Raw genomic sequence first — 26717 nt, 5'->3', positions numbered from 1 at the left:
TGCTGCCCTCAGCCGCCGCAACAGTACTCTATGATTCACAGTATCAAAGGCGGCCGATAGGTCAAGCAGGATGAGGGTGCCTCTTTCCCACTCATCCACCACTTTCCGAATTGCCTCCGTAAACATAATCAGAGCTGACTCCCTGGAGTGTTGCGATCTAAAGCCATGTTGTGTTGAGTCAAAGATGTTGTTGCTTTCCAGGTATTCAGCCAGTTCTTGATTCATAGCCCTCTCTAACACCTTGGAGGGCAGTGGGAGACAAGCTATTGGGCGATAGTGCTGACCTAATATGGAATAATAGTCCATGCAGAATAGCATTAGCTAAGGTGCAACAAGCTGTTGGCCTGGTCGCCACTTCATTTGAACAATACTATCTAGCTGCTTGGCTTCAGTGGGCATCTCAATGGCTGTCAGGCAGGTCATTATTTTTAACTTGCAGTGGACTGGGTCCACTTTCGTTTGAAACTTTGATGCACCACCTTTTACCCAGGGCTGAGGCTAGCAGCACAATGTCCTATATGGTGACAGTGGCACGCCACATACACCTGACCAAACATGCCATTATATATGCTCCTGCCATACCACATTTAGGACTACCTAAATACTAGGGTTATCTGACTGCTGCTGAGCATCACTGCTGGAGTATAGCAGATATACACACACTGAGGGACCATTTCCAAGACTGGCGTCTCATTCTGAAAAGCTGTGGAGTCCACAAAGGCCAGTACCTCACCTATAGAATGGTAGTTAAAGCTTGCTGTATACCAGGGAATGTTGTGGGACTGAGCCTTGCATTCACACAGTGTTAGGTTGATATGAGTTTACTAGAAGTTTAAACACCATTTTTCCTTTCTTCTGCCTTTTGCACAAGCTTTATTAATTGTTTAGAGTTTAGCAGAGTGTTTTGCTTCACACGATAATAACGTGTTTATCTACATTAGTAGCCTTGCTTGGTAAGCTTAGTCTGAACAGTGAGTGCCGAGGCCTTCAAGGTTATTTCAACACTGTGATGGTTGTTCGGACTGATCATCGCACGTTCTAGACATAACACATATGCAGCTGTGGCCTCCTCTGATATTGGCGCATTTAATAATGCACTGCGTAGGCATGATCACACACACTTGAAGAACATTTGTATGCTGAGAGCTTGTGCAGAATTTTATGTGATCCACTTCAGCTAGTACCAGAGGTATGGGGCTGCCTATGTAATCCCAAGAGACCTTCTGTAGTTATAAAATAACCTATTAGCAAGGGAGAGTGAAATGTAGGTATATTTTAAACCTGTTTCCATTTAGCATTATAACAAGCATTCTCCCTTTATATTTTATGGAATAGTAACTATGCTGACAATCTTGTTTCTGATAATATATCTGCTTGTATTACCTAAGATGCTGCGCATGAGAACACGACGTTAGAAATAAATATTTCAAACTTGCACGTGTCTCTTTTTACTCCCTGTTTCGGACTGGTATGAGAGTATAATGAAGGAGTGTTCATGTTTTCCACATTGCCTGAGGTAACCTAAGTCGCATGTTCTGGGTTGTCTAATCATTGGTATTTTGGAAGAGCCAATGTGACACTGATGCTAGTCTGGTAGGGGATTTTGGGTACTAAGGTCAGTTTTGGCACACCCTAATTCACTGAGTTCCCTGGTTTCTGTGCACAGTTCAATGTAGGAGCAGAATCCCTACAACAGGAACATTACATATGAAGAACGACAGACATGTTCTATTGCTTCCACTTATTGCAATGGGCTTGGGCGACATCTTGTCACTTGTTTGCATTGTGCTTTGATGGAGCATATGCAGGTATCACTACTCTGACTTTGTGAGGCTTAGAAAAATGACATAAGAAGAGCACTGCACAATTTAGAGTGGGACATGGCCCTTAAATACCCACATTCAATTTCCTGAAATGCCCACTTCATGTGCATACAATATTCAATCTTACATCGGGCATATCTAACACCGGATAAACTCAATCGCATCTACCCTGACACTCCCTTTGCTGCAGCCCCCCCAGGCTGATCTCCAGCATATGCTATGGAACTGCACTTCTCTAGTATAATAGTGGCACAAAATTAAAGACACACTTGCTACATTTGCCCAGTGCTCCATCCTCATCAACTGGGAGGTTATTGCACGTGGACTTTTCAGGTGCCCAAGGAAAATAAAGCGTTGCCCAGTTCATAGACCTCGTGCTGCTGCTGGCTACATTCTGTCTCCCTCTAAAACGGCAGGCAAGAGGGGTGTTGCCAAGATCGCGGTGGAATAGGCTGTGTTTCCCGAGGCTCCTGCCCGCCGCCGCCTGAACCAGCACAGCACGGGCCCTCAGGGGCATTACTTAGCCCAAAGTTTGCTGACATCGTGGCAGAGAACCCTCCGGTACCGCTTGGTGCCCAGTGCCCTGACCCAGAAGGCGGCATTGTAAGACGGCCGGGAGGGGCCCCTGGTCTCTATAGTTCAGAGAGGCCTCGACAACGCGGCGCTCCGGACCACGGAGCGTCGACACCAGCATCTTCCCTCCCGACGACTACTGGCAGATTTGCGGCTGGTGATCCCGGAGGCGGACGGCTGACCCCGGCGACGGTGCCCGCCCAGGGTCGGGGTCCGCAGGGAAGAGGACACGGCGGAGAGCTCTCCGGACGCCTGATTGCGGAGGCCTTGCTGAGCCTGCCATGGGTGCGGGTCGAGTGCTGCGGGCGGCCCGGTCTCCAATACCCGACTGGGACGCGCAGATCCCCGGCCAATGGTAGGTGGTGCGTCTGGCGAGGCGGTGCTTTAAGCGGCAGTGCAGCAGGTGAGGCCGCAGCGCCTGGGGGGCGGACCTGCGCTTGCTACGATCCTCCCATGCTGGTACAACCGGCCGACGCCCTGCCCGCTCCTCGCTGACTGGGGGTGCTGTCTAGGGGCCGAGTCCTGCTTATAGACTGGGAGTTGGCTGATCCAGGGCCCTGCCACAAACGAGGCGAACTCTCTGAGGCCTAGAGGCCCAACAGACTGGGACTGGGCCGCTCTCCTGCTGGCCCGTTTGAACCGCACCTTGGGGCCCACCGATGTGTGCGGGGGAGGGCCCTGAGGCAGATTGTGACGAGTTATTTGGTGCACAGTCGGGACCGATATCGGGTCCGTGCCCCAGGTCAGTAGGGAAGCACACGCCGCGCCTAGGCTTCGTCTGCGGCATTCTCGGAAGACCTCTGGACCCTAATCTCACCGATAATCGACGCTGCGGGACGAGGGAGTCTGTGGTGACCCATTGAAAGCGGAACCCTCCTACACCTGGCTTCTCACCTCCATCCCAACTATGTAGGGTTGTTGGACACATCGCTTGACCAGGGGGGCTCCGGTGGCTGCATCGGGGAGGCTGGACATACTCGAAGAGTGGTCTCTGCAGCCCACCCACAAGGTTCTACAGCTTGCATCTCACTCTAAGGGGGATACTTAGCCTCTGCCTTCACGTGCAGGCCCAGAGCATCCCCGGTGGTCACCCACGACAGGAGCGCACCCTCGATAACAGTGGTGGGAGTTTTATCGCTGAGCCGCGACGACCAGTGCGGCCACAACGGGAACCCTGCACCTTTATCCCTGTCCGCTCTACTTCTCCCAGGAAGGCTTTATCCGCCAGCTGACAGACCTTTGCCCCCCGAGGGGTCTACCGACTCTCTGCAGCTGCCCGGTGATTGCGTGAGCATGACCAAAGCCAGGACCAACAAACCGAAACCCCAGAAGGACATCTTTGGCCGTCCACAGCCCGCTGCTGACATGGCTACCGTAGCACCGGAGGCTGAGACGGGGAAGCGCCCCGCAGCGGCGGGGGATGAACACATCACGAAGGCCTTCCTGGAGTGTCTGTTCCTCACCCTCAGGGAGGATATCCAGTCGGTCAAGGCGGAATTCGCCACGGAACTTAAAGATATACGCCGGGATGTCGACTGAGTCGGAGAGAGAGTGGCCGCAATCGAAGAGAAGAGCTATTCCACAGTCACAGACCTGACGACGCTGCAGCAAGAAGTCCTTTGGTCGCAAGACCAGAATATGGACATGCAATTGCATTTGGAAGACTTGGAAAACCGCTCCCGGAGGCATAACATCCACATTCGGGGAGTGAGACTGACTGACGACACTCGGGACCTCTTTGCCTTCACAGCAGGCCTTTTCCGGCACATACTTTTTGATTTCCATGAGGCCGAAGTCGTCTTGGATAGACCACATGGAGTGGGTCCGCCACGCGGTCCCAACGCACCACCGGCCGACATCCTGGTGTGCATTCAAGACTTCAAGTCCAAAGAAGCTATGCTTTCAAGAGCACAGACACTTCACCCTATCTCCTTTCAAGGTCACTCCCCGGTCCTATACCAAGACCTAGCACTGATCACTCTGCAGCGACGGCGGCAGTTCCGCCAAGTGACCGACCACTTGCGACAACAAGGGATCTCATACTCCTGGGAGCATCCATTTTGCCTCATCTTCAGATATAACAGTAAGCTCCACCAACTGTGCTCTTTAATGGAAGCATGTCGACTGCTGGGGTTGGCACCACCAAGTGAGAAAGAGTAGAACGGCGAATCTGGTGCCAAGCCAGAGTTCTCTCCATCTGGTTGGCAATGCCAGGGCAGGAGATGACGCCCTTGAAAGCTGCCCGCCTTGGAGATTGCCTGCAGCCAACAAGAAGCACTGGCAGTGGCTACTGAGGCCCTCACGGGAGAGGGCTCTGAGGACCAATGAGAGGCTTGTTTTCTGATCCATCCAATGCATCCTTGCTGGTTCTGGGTGGGGGCGGGGGGAGAGCTTCGCTTCCTGAAGAACACACCATGGACCCCAACCGGATGATGCTCCAGTCGTCCTGGGACGACGGACTCCTTTGTCGAACACTTCTTGCTCAAATTGTTTCGAGGTGGGGGGGGGTGGGTTTTATCTTTAGGGGGGTTTTCTGAGGGTTTTTTTTGGTCTTGTTCCCCTCGTCCACCTTCCATCCCCTTTCAGGTATCAGTCAGCAGCGCTATTAAACCTAGTTCCTCCCTCTGTAACCAGGACTCCATAAGCGGTCCTCTCAGACCATGTCCCAGCCGGCTTCCCCTCCACATGTCACATGCCCCCGAAAGCACTTAAAATTGTCACCCTCAATGTCCTTAGTCTCAACAACCCGATTAAACGCAGGGCAGTCCTCCATTATTTGGAACACTCGGAAGCTGATATCTGCCTCTTGCAAGAGGACCCATCTTATCCCCAAAAGATCACCATAGTTTAAGGTCCTGGGCATTTCCTACACAACTATTCTCTTCTAACTCTAATAAATCAGCTGGGGTTGCTATACTTGTCTCTCGCTCTTTTCAAGGTAAGGTCCTCCAGAAGGAGGAGGAGATTAAAGGCCGCTTACTCACATACCGGTTCCAAATAGCCGGGATTCCACTCATAGTGGGTTCCATTTACTGCCCCAACGAGGGTCAGGGAAAATTTTCCCACAAGGCACTAACGGAGGCGACAGCTAATTCTGAACGACACTTGTTGTCAGGAGGGGACATAAACATGGTCTTCGATAACGTCACTGACCGCTCATGTCAGCGCACAACGCAAGTCGGAGCTCTCTCCCAAACCGACCTTCGTTTGGGTTTGCAATCTTGGGCTCTCGGACATGTGGCGCCACTTCCACCCCCACAGTCGGGCCTATACGTACTACTCAGGGGAACATCAAACAATGCTTGATTAAGCTCTCTCCTCAGCTCTACCCCGTTGCGAGAGTTAGCATCAGACACTGAAATCTTCACTGCATCCCTCTCGGACCACTCACCGGTCGTGGCCACCTTTCACTTTCCACCTGTCCAGCAGCCATTGCGACACTGGCGCCTGTGCGATACACTGCTACATCATGCGTCTACGGTCACTCAAATCAAGGCGGCCATCACTATTTTTTTTACCCTTAACGCTAATCCTGACACATCCTTGGCGACGCAGTGGTCTGCCCTCAAAGTTGTCCTACGAGGGGAATTTATCGCTATTTCAGCGCAGCAAAAAGAGGGCCGAACTAACGCAGCGGGTAGCTGAATTAGAACAAATGCACCAACGCACAGGAGCTGCTCGGGCCTGGCGCCAGCTTTGTATAAAAAGGAAACAATTGGCGGCGCTAGACCACGACAAGGCCGAATACTCGGCTCTTCGTCTCCGCCACTCCTACTACACTGGGGGCAATAAATGTGGCCACCTACTGGCCCACAAACTGCTGGAAACGTGTCTTCACCAAGGCGTACAAGCCATTCGGGATCCCAGAGGAGAGCTTAAATCAGAGGACGCTGACCTAGTGGAAGTTTTCCAAGACTTCTACGCGGATTTATACTTGGGCGATTCCCTTGACGCTCCCCACGGTAGTCTAAACTACTTGGAGGCCGCACAGATTCCCCCTCTCTCCCAAGCACAGGCGGAGCATCTAGATAGGGACATAGGGACGGAGGAAGTGATCGCGGCCATCTCCTGCCTCAAACTTGGTAAATCCCCAGGACCGGACGGCTACTCTGCAGCCTTTTATAAAACCTTCTGTGGCCAAATTGCCCCCTTGCTACGGGACCTTTTTAATACCTTTGCACACACCGGAGCCATCCCCGGCGAAATGCTAGAGGCCTCCATAGTGGTCATCCCCAAGCTTGGGAAAGATGAGACACTCTGAATCGCCTATAGGCCCATCTCCCTCCTAAACATTGATATAAAGCTATACACTAGTATCTTGGCAACTCGTCTCACGCCCTATATGCCCCAGCTCATCGAACCGTATCAGGCAGGATTCATATCGCAGAGACAGACCAGCGATAACACTAAAAGGGTACTACACCTTATTGAGAAGGCTTCTCGCACTCAAGGGGAGTATATGCTTCTGGCTCTCGATGCAGAGAAGGCCTTTTGACAGGGTGCACTTGCCCTTCCTGGAACAGGTCCTGTCGAAATTTGGCTTTGGGGACAAATTGCGCACACAAATACTCAACTGCTACCGCCTACCCAAGGCGACAGTCGTCCCGTTTTCCCATAAGCAGAGGCATAAGGCAGGGGTGTCCCCTCTCTCCCCTCCTTTTCGCGCTCTATATGGAGCCACTGGCGAGGCGAATCCGGCAGCATCCTCTCATTGCTGGGATTAAATTTGGCGGTGACACTCACACCATCAGTCTATATGCTGACGATATTTTGCTCTCCCTTTCAAACCCGATCCAGACCCTGCGGGTGCTTTTTGTTGAATTACACAGCTTTGCGCGGGCCTCCCTGTTCAAGATAAATATGGAGAAATCCATTTCCCTTGACATCTCAGTCGCTCCAGACACCCTGGCTCACATCCGAGACGAGCACCCAATACAATGGTCCACTTCCACCATTCCATATCTGGGAGTACAGCTGGGAGCCACCATTCCCTCCACGGCTACCGCCAACTATGGAAAGCTTCACACCCACATCCGACAAGAGCTTGATCGCTGGAAACACCATACCCTCTCCTGGTTGGGCAGAATAGCAGCCACCAAGATGACTATACTCCCACAGATCCTTTATCTTTTACAGACACTTCCCTTGCGTCCACCTGCAGACTGGATACAACAAACCCAATCAGACTTGGCGCGCCTCATGTGGCAGGGCCGCAAGCCCAGGTTAAAGCATGCCATAGCTATCCTGCCCCTGGAACAAGGAGGTATAGGGGTCCTTGACCTGCAGCTCTACTTTTATGCCTCCCAAATCCGCTATCTAGTGGAGTGGAACCGTCTTGAATCTGAGAAGCATTGGCTATTTTAGGATCCAGTAGTCGCCGGCACGCCCTTACAGGGTATCCCCTTCCTTAACAGAGCGCACCGACCACCTAATCTCTATGCCTCATTCATTACGAGCCCTGCGATGGAAGCATGGGATTGCACTGCCATCACCCACGAATTGACGTTGTTCCCCTCGCCACTCTTTAATAACTCCGAATTCCACCCGGGTACTGTTGCCAAGGCCTTCACACACTGGCGTTCTACCCCTTGTAAAGCATTGGGTCACTTATTTGATTTAGAAGGGATTATCCCGATTTCCATGTATCCGGACGGACTACGGTGTCCTGGAAGTAGAGAGGCTGTCCTACCTACAATTAAGACATTGGGCTCTTCAACCACAAATTAGGCCCGGGGCTTAGCGGTTACTAACTACATACGAGAAGTGGCTTATCACTCGCTCTGGAGACCAGAAAGTAATTTCAGATCTTTACAAACACCTACTTCTCACCACAGTGCACACATATAATGCGGGGCTAGTGCGCTTGGAGAGCGACTTAGGCCGCGCCCTCACTCATAGGGAATGGGATAGTATTTATTATAGAGCCAGACACTCAGCATATCACGCAGGCCTCACTGAGATGCTGACTAAAATAGTAACTTACTGGTACTACACCCCAGAGCGACTTCACCAGTTTGACCCCCGCCAGAGCGCCCCGTGTTGGAGGGAGTGTGGGGAGATGGGCACACTTTATCCTCTTCTATGGGGTTGCAGCAGAATTCAGTCGTACTGGTCCCATATTTTAGATGAAGTAGATTTGCACCTAGATACACCACTGCCACGCTTCCTGGCCTATATCCTTCTAGGCATACCCAACGCACTTATGTATCCGGCTAAGTCGCAGAAAGGGCGCCTGATTGCTATTGCCCTGGGAGCGGTACCCAGAACATACTTGCACACTGGCGCTCCCCTCAACCTCCCCCACACTCCGGATGTCTGCAGAGACTTTGGACAGTGTTAGGGATGGAAAAGCTGTCACTCACTCTGGCGGGTAGGGGTTCAGAGTTCCCCGAACTCTGGCGTCCCTTTCTAGTGCTGCTCACGACAGAATTCAGGGAATTAACGTGTCCTAGATATCTACGACTCCTACGCCTAGCGGATACACCAATACCACATGCGAGCTCCAAGCGAGGGTCTCGCAGACCACTATGAATCAGGAGACACTCTGTTCCTTCCATCCCCCCTTTCTCCTTTAACTTCTCTCCCTTTTTCCTTTATTTTATCCTGTTTGGTGGATGAGGGGTAGGGTGGGGGTGGGATTGTTGGGCTTTTACAGTTGTTTGCTTCTTGTTGTGCCGTTTGCACCGGCTTCCCCAGACCCGTTCCAAGCAGATCCTACAATATCCCAGCTACCTAGGACACTTGTTGTCTGTACTAAGATACGTTTGGGAGATGGGGGTCATGCTCTTTGTTGTGTCATTTATCTTGAAAACCAATAAAAGATTTAAACCATAAAACGGCAGGCAAATTCACCTTGTACTGTTGCTTCATGGCAAATTTCATTAAACCAGTTTGCTGAAGGATAAAGTGGAGTGATGAGACGAGAAAGGACCTAGAGGTCTTGGTTAGCATCCCATTCCCATGGAATGGAACACCTAACTCTTCCAGATTCAAAACATCAACAAGGATGACTTCATCTCTGCCCGATCATCTTACAGTAGCACAAGTTGACGTTAATATGGCCTTAAGAATCCAATGACCCCAGTCACACGTACACCTACTAATTTTTTTCTTTTGAGTTTTATATAGTGCGAACTAGACCAGAGGATATTGGGAATCGGAGCACTTAATATGAGCGCCAGATTCGTTACAGACAGGCAAATTAATTTTTTTAGTTGGGCACGGGGAGATTAAGTGGTTTGCCCAGAATCACAGGATGTTGAGTGCTGTTGCCGAGACTCAAACCTGGTTTCCCAGCTTCGAGGTTGACCACTCTAGCCGTAAGGCTACATCCTCTCCCAATGTACCTACACAACTCAAAACATTCCCCCTGATGATCCTGTACTTCATTGTCTTGCACCTTCTTCTATCGACCCCTCCTCCCCTCCCTCTTCAAACACTGGCTAGTTTAACAAACCATATACATTGTTTTGCCCTAGAAATTACCTCCACCCGGTTCCTACTAGTTGTATTCACAGTTAAAAACTCTACTTATGGTATGATGAGCTATTACCACTAGAACCATGCTCGCCCACCAAGCAACTTATTATTCGTGCCCTGTTATTAATTGTATTAATGATATGTTCCTTATGTCTAACATGAATGGCTAGTTTAAATAGATTGACCTATACCACATTTTCTGTACTCTTTGAATCCGCATCTAAACATCTGCAGCAGAGAAGCAAAATATAAATCTGCAAGGGTGTTACCCTGCATGTTCTGTCTTTGGGGTTTGATAATGCTGTTGGGTTCGGATGTTTGCACTTTGTTTTTGTTCAAAGAAGTCTTTCTAGTCACGAGGGCGGTGACTCCTCCTTTTGGTTTGGATGTGTATTGCTGCGCTCTGGTTCGGTATCGTTTTCGAACCCCTTAACGGGCAGTCCTCTACCCTCTACGGTATTGCCTATTGATCGCGGTTTCCCATTCAACGAGTATTGTCTAAATTCTCAAAACCTTTGATTAGGAACTTTGAGGTGGGCCTTCGGACCCTCCCATGCCGACCAGTCCAGCAGCCGATGGAACGGACTCCATTCAAGTTATGTCCCGTGTGTCGTGCTAAGTTTCCACGGACCGACCTGCATGAGGTCTGCGAGCTGTGCCTATCCCCAGAACCCGACGAGAAGGACTGTGATGTGTCGATCATTCCGATTGAAGAAAACCATTTGTGACCGTCTAGTTCAACGCCACAAAATGCAACGCAGCAGCGGCTCTGTACCAGACATCTTCAGCGAAGATTCTGATTCTCACCTGCCAGATGCAGAAGAAGAAGAAGAACTGATCTCTGTGTCTGAAGCCGATTCTGACATGGAAGAAGAACCGACCATCACTCCTGGTCAATGTACCGTGAGTACAGATTTCCTTGTGCCCACTTCCCCAAAACCTACAGCTAGGGTATCACCTTCGCCCTCGGGCCCAGGTCGACACCGAGAAAAAGTTTCAGACGATCCGCCCACGGGCTCGGCAACGAAACACAAACACAAGCCTTCGGGCTCGAGCCAGCCCTTTCCGGTGCCGAACCAACACCTTCGGCACCGAAACACAAACACAAGGCTTTGCCAGTTGCCACGACACCGGTACCGAAAACACCTTCGACACCCAAGTCCTCGGAGCCGAAGCCCGCCAAACAAAATGACCCGGAGCCAAAAGTCTCCAAACCTAAAGCTTCGGAGCCGAAACACACCCCATAAGCTTCGGAGCTGAAATCCACACCCAAGTCCTTGGAGCCAAATTCCACACCAAAAACCTCGGGGCCGACATCCACACCTAAAGGCTCTGATCCGAAACGCCCCACTCCGAACAACTCAGAGACCAAACCTGCTAAAAAAGGAAGCTGGATCTCACAGAGGATCTTCCTATACCTCTGAAAAAGAAGGACATGGGTACTAACCCTTCTCCCCCTTATATACCTCCCTCCTCCTTACCCCAAATTAATAACTACACCAGTATATTCACCATCACCATCACCTGACACACAGCACGAGGACAATGGGGATGGAGATGGGGATGAAGACCATTATGTGCCAAATGATATACCACATGACACTTATCCCTGGGACAATTATGATAAAAATCCAGACTAGGATAACGACCCTTACTTGTATCTGTCCACACTCTCCTCACCTGACGATAACACCTGTTTTGCGCAGCTTTTTAATAGGGCTGCTCAATATCATGGGGTGGAGCTACACTAAGACCCTTTAGAAGAGGATTTCCTTATGGAGACATTCACACATTCACAAAGGTCAACTAACACGTTACCAATGCTTACGGGCTTACTGAAATACACTGACAAAGTATTCAAAGACCCAGTTAAAGCCAGAATACTAACACCTAGAGTTGATAAAAAATACGAACCCGCTCCTACAGACCCAGCATATATATAAGTCCGGTTGCCTTTAGACTCTCTTGTTGGTACTAACACCCACAAAAGAGCTAATTCTCAGACCACAGGAGACGCGCCTCCGGCTGATAAGGAGTCAAAATGTATTGATGCCTCAGGCAAAAGAGTGGCTTCCCATGCAGCTAACCATTGGTCTATTGCACGCTACGATAGGGCTCACTATAACGAGTTGAAAAAACTCATGCAGCATTTGCCGGATGAGTATAAAACTAAAGTTAGCAACCTCATCCAGGAAGGGAAGCTCATCACCAATACTTCCATAAAATGTGAACTTGATGCAGCAGACACAGCATCTTGTGCCATTAATACCAGCATACTATTACACAGGAGTGCTTGGCTTCGAATCTCTGGATTCAAGCAGGAGTTACAATCCTCTATACTTTATCAGCCCTTTGATAAGGAGCATCTGTTTGGGCCATCAGTAGACCCATCATTAGAGAAAATGAAGAAAGACACCAAAACTGAAAAGTCCATGGCGGCCTTACAATCGCCTTCTAACCGGGGTTCCTTTCACCGCTTCTTTAACAGGGGTGGCTCAAAAACAGTGTCCTCAGAAAATCTCTCCTCCTCGTATGAAGGTAACAACCAATCTAACTCCTCCAGAGGCTATTTTTGAAGGAACTACAGAGGCAATAATAGCAAGATAAGAGGCTTGGTAACTCCACCCGCTTCCCCTACCAATAAGCAGTGACTTGCCTCTGCGACCCCGATCATACCACTCCTGTCGGGAGACGTCTCTCACAGTCTCTCACAGTTCCTGCCTGTCTGGAATTCCATCACCTCAGACAAGTGGGTAAGACAAATTATCCAATATGGTTACTGCCTGGAGCTTACCAGCACTCCCCCAAATATTCTTCCAAAGCAACGTGTGATGGTACCACACCATCTCACACTCCTGAAACAGGAAGTTCTCCTTGTTAAAAATATGCAATAGAACCAGTCCCGTTCCACCATCAGGGAACAGGAGTGTACTCCCTGTACTTTTTAATTCCAAAAAAGGTCAGCTCTCTAAGCCCTATACTAGACCTCCGACAGATGCATCTTTACATTCAGTCGGACCTCTTCCACATGGTCACCCTCCAGCAGGTGCTCCCATTGCTTCAACAAGGCGACTTTCTATCCACTTTGGATTTAAAGGAGGCCTACTTCCATATTACCATCCAGCCAGCTCACAGAAAATATCTCAAGTTCCTGGTGGACGGACACCATTATCAATTCAAAGTTCTCTCCTTCGGGGAATCTACAGCACCCAGAGTATTTACCAAGTGCCTCGCAATGGTCGCAGCTAATTTACCTTCCCTTACCTGGACGACTGGCTCAAAAAAGCCAAATCACAACGTAGCTACATACTCCACACTCACAAAACAGTACAACTGCTTCACAACTTGTGATTCTTTGTAAACCTCACCATGTCTCACATCCAGCCGTCCAACATGCAAACGTATCTGGGAGCTACAATAGACACTTGCAAAGCTCTAGCATACCTCAACCTAGTAAGAATATGCAACATGCAAAATCTGATATCACAATTTCAGCCCCAACACTCACTACCAGCCCGTGTTCATGCAACTAATCAGCATGATGGCATCTTGCATTCTAATCGTCACTTAAGCAAGACTTCAAATGCATCCCCTACAGGAATGCTTGGCACGTCAGTGGAACCAGGCTCAAGTGCAGCTAACAGATCTGGTGTTGGTAGACCGCACCACACATTGGTCTCTAAAGTGGTGGAATATTCAAAATCTTTCCAAAGGGAGCCCATTCCTCGACCTGGACGCATCCCTCACTGGTTGGTGAGCTCATCTTCAAAAACACACTGTTCAGGGCACGAGGACCCTAGAACAGAAAAACTTCACGTAAACTACCTAGAGCTACTAGCAATTTTTCTGGCATTGAAAGCTTTTTAACTGCATCTAGAAGGCAAAGCTGTCTTAGTCCGAACAGACAATATGATAGCAATGTACTACATTCAAATACAGGGAGGGACACACTCTCTACAGCTTTCACACCTAGCTCAAAGCATTTGGAGATGGGCCATACCTCACAAGATATATCTCCTTGCGGAACACCTCCCAGGAGTAAACAACCAGATCGCAGATCTGCTCAGTAGTCAAAGACCACAGATCCACGAATGGGAACTACACCCTCAAGTTCTGATCCCATTCTTGCAAATGTGGGGCTATGAATAAATTGATCTATTTGCAACACACTTCAACGCAAAATGCGCAAAGTTCACGTCCAGGTATCCACACCCATCATCCAAAGGCAATGCGCTATGGATAAATTGGTCAGGCAGATTTGCTTATGCTTTTCTACCTCTCCTGCCAATTCCATTAGTGGTTTGGAAACTCAAGCATCAGTCCCTCACAATGATCCTGCTGGAACTATCAGTAGTTCCTCACCAAAAGATGCACCTCTTCCTCAAGCTTCTCACTCAGAACCATGGAGAGATAAGACATCCAGATCCCCAGTCAACTCAACCTTGCGATATGGCACCTGAAATCATAGTTTGGCTACCTTAATCTCCCGCCAGACTGCATGAACGTCATTAGAGAGGCTAGACGCCCTACAACTAGAGGATGCTATGCTGCAAAGTGGAAGCGATTTGTAAATCTGAAAGAAACAGGTTAGTATTAGATTCCATACCTTCAAATATCCCCAGGCGTCAGACTGGATCCGGAAACTTTTGCGTAGCAGTATCCTTGCGCGTCGGTAGGTGTCGTCTGCTGCTCCGCATCCGTCGTTGGCGCAGGGATGACGTCGCCGGAGAACTTAGACGCCGCCCTCAAGGGCTGACGTTAGTTCTTCTTTTTTCCGCGCCAGCAAGCGCCGATCCGGAAAAAGTTGTACCCTAGTCAATTTTTGACTAACGTTTTTGATCCTTTTTGATCATCTTTTGAAGTCTCATTGACTCAGACGGTGCCGGTAAGGATGCCCAGGTTCAAATCCTGCGTCGACTGCAGCCACTGTCTGGGCCCTGACCACGACGATAAGTCCTGCTCCGACTGCCGGGCCCTGACGTCGAAAGCTAGACGGGAGCGGTCCCGCAAGCGGCTCGAGCTCCGGCAGTCAGCCCCGCGGCGCTCAAGGTCCCGGTCCGCCAGGAGGTCAAGGAACCGGCCGCGTGGCCGGAGTCACCACAGTTCTGGGAGTCGTCATCGGTCTTCGGGCTCGAAGTCCTCAGGTAAGAGCACAAGAAGTCGAAGAGGCGACATCGCTCTTCTGACTCCCCCCCCCCCCCCCCCCCCCCCCCGACGCTCGCACGATGCGGCCGGGGTGTTGGGCGACACCGCCCGAGCCGCAGGCGTCGCGGCCTGCTCCACACCCTCCCGTCCCTGGGAAGAATGCGACGCCGGAGGAGATCGAGGCCTTCCTCGTGGCCATAAGGTCGCTCACTCCTCTGTCGGGTTCCGCAGTGCCTTCGGGCCCAGCGGTCCCAACTGGGTCCCCACGCGGGCTGGGCGCTTCGGCCCTGGCGCCATCGGGTGCTTCGGCGCCGTAGGCGACTTCGGTTCCGACGCCGCAGGGTCCTGCCGGGTCCGGTTCCGGACCCGAATCGAGGCCGGTCGTCCTTACGACCTCGGCGGCGCCGGCCCCCAGGATGACGCTGTCCCTGCTCCTACCCTCGATTCGGGTCCGGCGTCGGAGCGGCGCCGCATTCGACACCGCTTGGAGATATCTATTTCTACAACCCGTCCCCATCCTTTTGCACCTGAGTACCAGGAAATGGGTGACGAGGGGAATTGGGAGGGGTCCGAGGACCCTCTGGCACATGAGTGCCAGTTTTCTCAGGACTGGACAGGTGAGCTTGAGTGGGCCAGTGGTCTGGACACTTCGCCTGACACTGGTTTTGTCTCCCCTCCTACCGTGGCTATGGAGGAGGGGGCTACCTATAGTGTGGTGCTCATGCGGGCTGCCAAGGCCTTGGGCCTTGAGCTCCCCGTCGCGGCCGTGAGGACTAACCTCCTCACTGAGTTCCTTAAGCCGCAGGCAAGCTCGGCCGAGCCTCTGCTGCTGTTCAATGAGGCCTTGTCAGACGTTCTTCTGGGCACTTGGTCTTAGCCCGCTACAGGTCCGCCTGTAGACAGGAGTGTGGCCAGGCACCACCGTCTGGCTCCGGGAGACTCTTACTTCCTGTCCACCCACCCCACTCCAGAGAGTCTGTTCATCCAGGCCTCTATTTCCCAGACCACATTCCTGAAGGCTCCCCCCGATCGGGAATCCAAGAGGTATGAGCAATACGGAAAGAAGGTATTCTCCTCCCTGAGTTTGGGATTGCGGTCAGTCATCACTGCATGCCTCTTGGGCCGTTACACCCACTCTCTGTGGGATATGGTCGCGGACGTGCTGCCACAATGTCCGGAGGAGGTCCGGACTAAACTCACCCAAGCCCTTGCGGAGGGTCGAGATGCAGCGCCGTATTCCATCCGGTGTGGGCTGGATACCACAGACTCACTGGGCAGAGCGATGTCAACGACGGTGGCGATTCGTCACCACGCCTGGTTGAGGTCCGCCAACTTTTCGGCTGATGTCCAAAACACCCTTATGGACATGCCGTTTCATGGCCATCGCCTCTTTGGCCACAAGGCAGACCTTCGCTTGATCGCTTTAAGGACTCCAGGGCTACGGCCAAGTCCTTGGGCCTCTCGACCCGCGACAGCAAACGGCTGTATTTCACCCCTTTCGTGGCCAAGGAAGTGGCGCCCCCCCACGTCCTGCCAGCCACGGGCCGCAGACTACCATCCAGCGCGGTGGTGAGCGTGGAAACCGCTGTGGCGGCAGTCGGGGACAACAGCGAGGCCAGTCCACACCTGCTCCTGCAGCATCCGCCTCAAAACCCTCCTAGTCCGTGCTTTCAGGCCCATGTGACGCCAGTGGGGGGCAGGGTCCGCCATCACCATCCCCTCCACCACTGTCACATCGGACAAGTGGGTGCTGCAAATCGTCCGAAGGGGCTACTCCCTCCCCTTTGAGGCGTCCCCTCCAGCCATGTCACCTCCGTACCACTGCGTGTCGGGGAATCACTTGAAACTTCTACAAGAGGAAGTTACGGCCCTCTTGGCCAAGGGGGCCATCGAGCGCGTTTCTGGGCCGGAAGTAGGGCGTGATTGTTACTCACACTACTTTCTGGTACCCAAGAAGGGCAAAGGGGGCCTACGCCCTATCTTGGACCTACGGAACGTCAACGGCTTCCTCCTGAAGGAGACGTTCAAGATGCTGACTATGGCTCAGGTCTTAGCTGTCCTAGACCCAGGAGACTGGATGGTAGCGTTGGACTTGCAGGACGCCTATTTCCATATCCCCGTCCTGCCGGCCCACCGGTGTTACCTGCGGTTCACGGTAGGCCACGAGCACTTTCAGTTTACCGTGCTCCCCTTCTGCCTTACCAGTGCCCCGCGGGTGTTCACGAAAGTGATGGCGGTGGTCGCAGCTCATCTGCCCAGGTTAGTGGTTTCAGTCTTCCCCTACGACTGGTTGTTGAAGGCGGGCTCGCCCCAGACAGTCGTCAGCCACCTCCGAACTACGGCCGACCTCCTGCACCTGCTGGGGTTCTCCATCAATGTGCCGAAGTCACACCTGTGTCCCTCTCAGAAGCTCCTCTTCATCGGAGCGGTTCTAGACTCACCGCAGTTTCGGGTTTATCCTCCCAACGAGCGGGTTCGGGATATTCAGGCTCTGATTCTGATCTTTCAGCCTTTATCCCGAGTCTCGGTCAGGTTGACCCTGCGGCTTCTGGGGCTGATGGCCTCCTGCATTCTTCTGGTGCATCACGCCCGGTGGCGAATGCGGTCTCTGCAGTGGGACCTGAAGTTTCAGTGGGCCCAGCATCAGGGCAACTTGTCCGACCATGTCTTGATCTCGGAGGGCACTGCAAGACAGTTGCAGTGGTGGCTCACGGACCTCTATTGGGTCAGCAGCAGATCCCTCTCCCTACCCCAACCGGAGCACGTGGTTGTGACGGACGCGTCCCTCCAGGACTGGGGGGCCACATGGGAGAGGCGGAGATCAGAGGCCTCTGGTCTCTGGCAGAGTCCCGGCTACACATCAACCTTCTGGATCTGCGGGCGATCCGGCTTGCACTGAAGGCATTCCTCCCCTCTGTCCGGGGGAGTGTAGTGCAGGTGTTCACGGACAACACCACCGCCATGTGGTACTGCAACAAACAGGTCGGGGTGGGGTCGTGGACCCTATGCCAGGAGGCTTTGCGCATCTGTCAGTGGCTGGAACATCCGGGCGTGAACCTCGTGGTTCAACACCTGGCAGGTTTCTTGAACGCCAGGGCGGTTGAACTCAGCCGTCGGTGCATGATGGATCACGAATGGCGTCTGATCTCGGACGTGGCGCAAGGCCTCTTTCAGCAATGGGGAGAGCCTTGGTTAGATCTATTGGCCACAGAAGAGAACGCGCAATATCATCAGTTCTGCGCGTTGGAATTTCCAAGGCGGCACTCGCTCGGAGACGCTTTTCGTCGCGAGTGGAGCTGCGGTCTGTTGTACGCCTTTCCGCCTATACCACTTCTGCCCAGAGTGCTGAAGATCAGGCGCAACCGGGCCCAGGTTATCCTTGTGGCTCCGGACTGGGCACGAAAATATTGGTATCCCGAGCTACTCAGCATGTCAGTTGATCCCCCCGATTCACCTGCCTCTTCGGGAGGACCTTCTGTCGCAGCAGCAGGGGACGGTTCTGCACCCGTACCTGTCCAGTCTCCACATACAAGCTTGGAGATTGAGCGGCGGCAGTTGAGGCCATTTGACTTGCCTCCCAAAGTCTGTGATATCATTCTGGCAGCCAGGCGTCCCTCCACAAAGTCGGTATACGCCTGAAGGTGGAACAGATTTGTGGCATGGTGCACAGCAAAGGCTGTGGACCGACTCTCTGCACCCTTTTCTGAGGTTCTCCTCTTTCTTCTTTCTATTGCCCAGCAGTGCTCTGCTCTGGGCACTCTCAAGGGGTACCTTTCTGCCCTTTCCGCCTTCTTACGGCTACCTGATCAGCCTTCCTTGTTCAAGTCCCCCATTGTAAATAGGTTTTTGAAGGGCATCACACACCTGTTTCCCCCTGTTCCCTTTGTGATGCCCCAGTGGGACTTGAATCTTGTGCTTACTTACCTTATGTGTGCTCCTTTTGAGCCGCTCCATAACTGTCCTCTCCGTCTTCTTACTCTGAAGACTGCTTTCCTGGTTGCCATCACCTCTGCCAGGACAGTGAGTGAGCTCCAGGCTCTTTCTTCTACACCTCCTTTCCTCTGTTCATTCGGACAAGGTTGTGTTGCGAACAAGACCTTCCTTCTTGCCCAAGGTTGTCACGGCCTTCCTCATCGGGCAGTCCATTACTTTGCCCACCTTCTTTCCGCCTCTGCATCCCTCGAAAGAGGAAGAGAGGCTCCACCGTCTGGACCCAAAACGTGCGCTCTCTTATTATCTAGATCGCACACGCCAGTTCCGGGTGGATGACCAACTCTTCATTGGTTACGTGGGCGCTAAGAAGGGACGGGCGGTGCACAAGAGGACCATCTCGTGGTGGATCATCTTGTGTATCCAGGCATGTTACTCCATGTCCAAAAAGGAGCCCCCTGCTGGATTGCGGGCTCATTCTACTCGGGCCACGGCGACTACAACTGCTCTGGGCCGAGGAGTGCCCTTGCAGGACATTTTCCAGGCAGCTACGTGGGCCTCGCTGCACACGTTTGCACGACACTACTGCCTGGACAGCCAAGTCTGGAGGGATGGCTTCTTTGGCCGTTCCGTCCTCCAGGACTTTGTGGTGTGATTATTGGTTCGCAGACCCACCACCGGAGTTGGTATTGCTGGGGTATCTATTCTAAGGTAAGGAATCTATCACTAACGTGTCTTTCAGATGCACAAGTTACTACTTGTGTAACGATATATCTGTAAGAGACATTAGTTAGTGATAGATTCCTTACCGACCCACCCATCCTCCCCGTTCTGCGAACCGATATCTAGGGTTAAGGTCATCCCCTTTCAGGGCCCTAGTTTCATGGCACCAGTGTTGGTTCTATCATGGCTCTGCGTATCTGGCGAGGAAAAGCTGTGCATCAGAACTGACGTCAGTGCGCATGGGCGGCTTCTAAGTACTCTGACGTCATTCCGGCGCCAACGACGCCGACGACGGACGCGGAGCCGCGGACGACACGTACCGACGCGCAGGGGTATTGCTACACAAAAATTTGCGGATCCAGTCTGACGCCTGGGGATATTCTAAGGTTAGGAATCTATCACTAACTAATGTCTCTTACAGATATATCGTTACACAAGTAGTAACTTGTGTATATAAATCCCAAGTACACTGGTGGCCTGATCTTACCCAGTCCCTTCCTAATATGCAAACCTGTATGGTTTAGGTCATCAGCCATTATTCTCTGCCAAAACAAGATACTAAGAGGCCCTTTAGCCAACAGCATGATAGGTGAGAGAGCTGTCTGGAAAGCGAGAGACTAGGAACTACCTCTAATAAGTCACTAAGTGATTTGCTTCTATTTGCTGTAAAACACCGATCTATACAAGCCGTGTGCCTCAGGGTGGCACCCTAATTGCAGCTAGCCTCCTAGCGAGCCAGCATGAATGTAAATCCCCAATATCAGCCAGAAAATCGTGTTAGAGAAGACGTGCTCACTCCTTTGGGCGAGGGTCAGGAACTACCCTGCTAAGATGGCAGGCAAGCTGGGCTGGATGAGAAAGCCTGAAAAGATATCCGGCAAGTTACATGCTGTCCAGGGTAGGTAGCCACAAGAAGAGGTATAATTAACCTCACATTGCAATCAAGAGGGCTTTGACTAAGGACTTGAAGGCGTGCCCACCATGATATGGAGACATGAGCCGTTTCGGCCAGAAGCCAGACAAGGTTTGGAAAAAGAATAGCAGAATAGCATTTTGTCTTTATGGAAAAGATTTTGTCTTGCTTGTGATTTATAAGGTTATAATTTAGATTTATTCACAAAGAATTGAAGCTATTGAACTGTTATGTAGGATGCATAAAAACAAGGATGAATCAAGTATCATATCTTGAATTTCTGTTTATCACATAATCCTATATTGAGTTTGCACATTAAAATTATCTAGTGCAAGAATGAAGAAAGCCCTTGTGTCATTATGCATATGTGATTAATGGTCTTTCTTTCTTTTGCAGTGGGCACTGGTGAAGTTACTGAACTCCATTTAGCTGATGTAGACAATAAGCAATTCGATGACATGGTGAACGTGAAGCTGCTGGACTCTATCTCTGAGTCAGAGGTGGTTATGGTGACCTATTACAACCTGAGTGACGAAGTCATGGAAATGGCTAAGCAGTTACATAAATTTAAAGACAGCCTTATCTTCTGTCTTTGTTGGGAAAGAGAAGCCAATGCTGTTGGGGGTGGGGACGACGAGGATCATGACCACGAACTGACATTGGAAGAGTTAAAATATGAACTGTTTGATCCATGCTTTGAACAGTACAAAAAAATATATCAAAACCTGCAATCGGGAAAGCTCACATTCAAAGTGGTGGATGACATTTTCAAAGGCTTCAAAGACAGTTATAAAGAGCTGGCGGAGGAGCTCCAGATCATGCATCATCTTGACGTCGCAGACAAGGGAAACTGGATAGATTTCCGCGTGCAGCAGATTGAGCAGTACCACCAGCTCCATTTGGCTATTGACTCGGCCAAGGTCATCGCAAAGGTCAAGAAAGAGCTGAAGCTCTCTGGTGATTTCAGAACCCTGAGGACCTTATTACAATTTGTAAGTTCACTATACGTCATTGATTACACAAGAGTGAAGGTTGAATGGTAAATGAGCACTTTATAAACATTGAAAATCACATAATCAGAGGAGCAGACAAGTCTTTGTGAGTGGCACTTCTAACCGCGATTACCCACATTATGAATATTCACCCAAGTGTCGGCATGTATCCGAAAACTCAATAGCAATACTCTTGTGTACCAGTAGGTGGTGTTGTCTGGCTCACCATTGAACTACTCTAGAAGTGATAAGCAGGTCTGCATATAAGCACCACCCATACACTCTGACATCAGTTCCTATCTTACTCCTCCTAGACAAGTATTTTTTCTCCAAGCTTTCTTTTCTGGTGTGCAAGGGACAATATGTTACCTCTAAAAATAGGTATGTCTGTGTGTGATTCCTGGTGTCAGAGAATGACTCCAATGTCTGTGACAGCTGTGCCCAGATGAACCCCGAAGCCCATATAGGACTATGAAATATAACTCTGCGTTGCCAAACATCAGAATACTCTTCACCCTGACCAGTCTAAATCAAATGGAGGTTTCTGTTCCTGAAGGCATTCCCAAATCTAAGAAGAAGCAGGAGAAATCTAAGCAGGAATTGGTTCCTTCCTGCCTCGTTAAAAATCAAGAAAGGATTGTTGTTGGTGCCTTTTATGTGTCTTGAGTCTTCATCTGGTTCTGCACCAGCTTCAGTCCTGGTGCCACTCTGTGCTCCAGTACTTTTCTCATTGAAGCTGGTGAAGACGCCACCAGCGCCGGGAGAGGAGCCAATACTCATTTTAGGTTCCGACTCCGCGCCGACTTTGACTGAGGCTGTGTCCTAATCCTTTGGGGGCCCAGCCAATAATCATCCCCTCTGACTCGGATAGCTTGCCATTACCGCGCAGTAAAGCTCCTAAGCGACATCAGCTCTTTGGGTTGGATTCTGTTAATAATGACTATCATAAAAAAGACAAATTCACCTTTTAATTTTATGAGGCCATTAAGTACACTGAACTACAGGATGCCAGCGGTCTGGGCACGTCCCCAGAAACTGAGCTTGTATCTCCACCTAGTCCTTCCACTGAGGAGAGTGCCCCTGTTATGATTGTCATAAGGGGGGCTGCTGGGGACCTTGACCCACAGCTACCCACAATGAAGGTGAAAGCAAAATGTCTTAACAGAGGTTCTTCAGTGGGGAAAAGCACCAGCTGAACCTTTACTCTCATTGAATGAGGACTTGAGGGATACTGTTTTAGACACTTGGGCAAAGTCCTGTTCTGAGCCCACAGTTAATAGACAGTTAGCTCGTTGTAATAGACAGGCACTGGACTTAAACAGCACCCTGAACCTAAGATCTTAGTGGTCCAGGCGTCCACTAGCAGTCAGCCATAATACCTACACCAAGACTTTTTTGGTAGTGAGCCTAAGTGCATGGAAACTGTCAGCAAAGACATGTTTTCTTCGGCCAGCCTTGATTTGTGCTCTGTCAATACTAGTGTCCTTCTCAGCGCTACAGTCATGTTTTGTGGGAAGCAGTTGTACAAAACCTGACAGCAGTTCCTAAGAACTTAAGCACTTGTTTAACCCAATCTATGCAAGATGGCTGGGATGCATGTAGGACCATTTCATGGTTTGCTCTTTTTTGGTGAAAAAGAAGATTCAGCCCTGTAACTCTTTAAGATGAGTCATGACACAACGTGTTCTCTGTGGATGTCGGCTCATAGGAGACAGTTTCTGCAGCAGTTTCACCCCTTTTGTGGCTACACTAGGCTTTTTCAATACTGCTAACACCAGACACCATCGCCGGCACAGCAGCCTGCCCATCCATTTTGTGGCTGAGGCCACGGCAACCAAAAAACATTCAGGGCATTAGGGAGAATTATTTGCAGTTCATTTCCCTTCCCTCTCCTCCAGCACCCTCAACTACAAAATCACTTTACTTTAATGTGTCCTTTTCAGCACACACCCACCATACAGGATGCAAGATCAGACATTTCCTACAAAGGTGACAACGCATATCTTTGGATGCATGGGTCATCCAAATGTTCAAGTAAGGCTACACCCTACCATTCTTTTCTGCCCTACCGTTTTTACCCTCTCCCATCCAACGTGGCTAACGGAGGAACACTTGTCCGTTTTTGTGGCTGGAAGGGCAGGCTCTTTATACCAAAGGAGCCATTGAGTTGGTTTAGGCCTCAGATGTAAAAACTAGGAGTCACTCCCACTACTTCCTTGTGCCAAAAAGGCTTGAGAGTTTCATACTATTTTAAATCTCCATTCTCTCAGCACCTTCTTATAGAAGGACAAATCCAAGATGCTCAAGCTGGCTCAGGATTATTTCAACCCTGAATTCCAGAGACTGGATTGTACTGTTGGACCTGCAGGACGCACATATCCATATTAGTGTCTAGCAGGCCCATAGACATTACCTGCGGTTTGCATAGGCCTGGAGCATTTCCAGGTTGCAGCGCTCCTTTGGCTTTACGAGTGCCCCTCGCTGTTCACAAAAGTGATGGGGGTGGTTGCAGCACATTTTCAGAGTTTGGATGTACAAATCTTTTCATAAATCAATGATTGGCTGTTGAAAGTCAGCTTGCCTCATACAGTCGTAGACTACCTCTAGACGACGATAAACCTCTTAACATCGTTGGGGTTCACTGTCAACATCCAAAGTCACACTCCTTCATTGACTCTCCCCTTCATTGGAGCTGTGATGGATACAATGCAGTTCTGTGCCTTCCCTGAGGACTTTCCTGCTATGATTGTGATGCTTCAGCCTCTGTCTTAGTTGTTAGTGAAGATTGAGTTGAGGTTACTGGGCCTCCTGGCCTCCTGCAACCTACTGGTCCAACGCGCCAGATGACACATGCAGGCTCAGGAGTGGTATGTGAAGTCCCAGTGGGTACAGCACCAGAGGATCCTATCTGGGTTCATCCAGATTTCGGAGGAACCTGTAAAAAATCTTAGTGGTAGTTGCTATACCATGATTTAGTCACTGGCAGGCCCATCTCCTTACGCCACCCAGAGCGGACAGTGGTTTCAGATGCTTCACTGCTGGGTAAAAGGCAATCTGGATAGGGTGCAAATTTAAAAGACTCTGGTCTCCAGCAGAAGCCAAGCTCCACATCAGTCTGTTGGACTTAAAGGTGATCTACTTGGCGTTGAAGGCCTTACTGTAATCTATCAAGGGGAGGCTAGTACAGGAGCTCACAGATAACAATGCCGCCATGTGGTACTGCAACAAGCAGGGTGGAGTGGAACCTTGCGTCATGTGCCAGGATGCTCTGCGCCTCTTAAAGTTTCTGATTTGCCAGGGCCTTTCTCTGGTTGTGAACCACCTGGTAGGGTCTTTAAACACCAGGGCAGATTAACTCTGTTGCTGGCAGCTAGCAGGTCACGAATAGCAGCTACACCTTGAGGTGGCACATGGCATTTTCCCAGCAGTGAGTAGAACCTTAGCTCAGTCTTTTCACCACTGCTCAGAACATGCAGTGTTGGTACTTTTGCATGCTTGAGTTCCCAAGAAGGTTCTTTCTCAGATAGGCATTCTGCCTAGATCTCTGGGTTCAGTATGCCTATCCACTTCTACCCTGCTTGGCATTAGTTACGATGAACATAAATTTCAGCCAACCCAAGTCATCCTGGAAGCTCTGGCTTGGGACAGGAGAGTGTGCAGGACTTCTGAGCATGATCAGCATCTGTCCTCCGATCAATCTACTACCTCTGCATGATTTACTGTAACTGCAACTGGACAGATAATAATAATACTTTATTTGATTTGTGAAAATCATAAAAGGGTCTTACCACCATGAAATAGATATTAACATCTTTGAATCGGCATAAAAACAGCTTAAAATCACATAGAAGAATAATATAGTAAAATAACACAAAACTAAGCAAAATGCACAGGTGTGCAATCACTGGGTAAAGTTAAAAGACACGAGTGTGGCTGTGCAAAGGGGTGACTGTCTCGTTGAAGCTTCAAGACAACAAATGGGAATTATGAGGGGAGATACAAAAAAATGCTTGGGGGGTTAAATGTTACTTGGTGGAAATAAAACATTATTGACTCAAGATGAAGTGCTTATGCTGGAAGAGTGAGGATAAAGGGTGTCCATTAGGAAAGTAAGGGAGAGTCCAGGGCCAGCCGTGGGGAGACCAGTTGGCCAAGGTCGTCTTTAAATGCTGCCTTGTTTTCCATCTCTTGGGCAGCAGGAGTCAATAATTTTATAGTTTTGCAGGAAAGTTGTATCCAAGACCCGCTCAGGCATTTTATCACGGCCGCCCTGCAAGTTCTCACTTGCGCTTCTCTTAGGAGTGGTAACAAAAGCGTCTTCCTTAAATTTTGGCGTGCCGGGCATATACATAATAAGTGCAATAATGACTCAACACCCTTGCCGCAGAGACGACAGTCTGGAGTTGACCAGGTATGTAGCCATTTGGGGGTAAGGTCTTTACTCGGGAACCAACCCAGCCTCAGAAGGCTTAATTTCCTCTTGTAATAATCCCTAAAACAATCTTGCAAGTATGGCTGATGTTTCAGATGGTTATATGTTGGCAACACAATCCAGGCGTGGCTTTTGCCAGCCACTGCGACTTTATCCATTAGCAGCGATGCTTGTTTGATGGCTTTGTTAGTAATCTGTTTAAAATCGTTGTAAGACATGGGTGAAAGCCAGGCTTCTTCCAGCTTTAACGGCTGAAGCGCTTGCCTAAGGGAATTATATGTTGATTTCGAGGACCCAGCCTGTTTTTCGACTTCTAGCCAGCAGAGGTGGGCAAGTGAGTTGTCTTCAGCGTCCCTCATGCGCCAGTAGTATTTGGCCAGGGCTCCTTGTCTTGCCGGGGTCTGATTTGTTAATCCATATTCCAGGCGTATTTGGGCTTGTGAAATATGTCGCAGGATCGAAAAGAGGTTTTTAAACAGTCTGGATTGGGCAAGATTTAGCACTGTAGAGTCCCTGGTTGCCATAATTTCTGAGCCACAGCTGCGATCTTTAAGATTTGGCCGGTTGAACTTCCACTTAAATGTTTTTGTATGGTTTTAAAGGCAAATTGAAGTTGTTTGGCTTTTGATGTCCCCAGTTCTAAATGGTATTTGTACTTCAGTTGATGGTCAAGTAGGATGCCCAAGTATTTGTCTTTGTCAACCTGT

At 50.2% G+C, this 26717-nt stretch overlaps 1 protein-coding gene across 1 annotated transcript in view; it reads left to right on the top strand.

Annotated features, from left to right (window-relative positions):
- RNF213 (ring finger protein 213) overlaps nt 1–26717 on the top strand; it is a 2876335-nt gene that overhangs the window by 1239955 nt on the left and 1609663 nt on the right. The window contains exon 19 of the mRNA XM_086931045.1: nt 20983–21578. Coding sequence (XP_086787171.1) covers nt 20983–21578 — 596 coding nt within the window. The remainder of the gene's footprint in view (nt 1–20982; nt 21579–26717) is intronic.

Source organism: Lissotriton vulgaris, chromosome 7 (genome assembly GCF_964263255.1).
Source record: "Lissotriton vulgaris chromosome 7, aLisVul1.2, whole genome shotgun sequence".
Taxonomy (NCBI): Eukaryota; Metazoa; Chordata; class Amphibia; order Caudata; family Salamandridae; genus Lissotriton; species Lissotriton vulgaris.
This window is presented reverse-complemented; position numbering and strand designations above follow the sequence as displayed.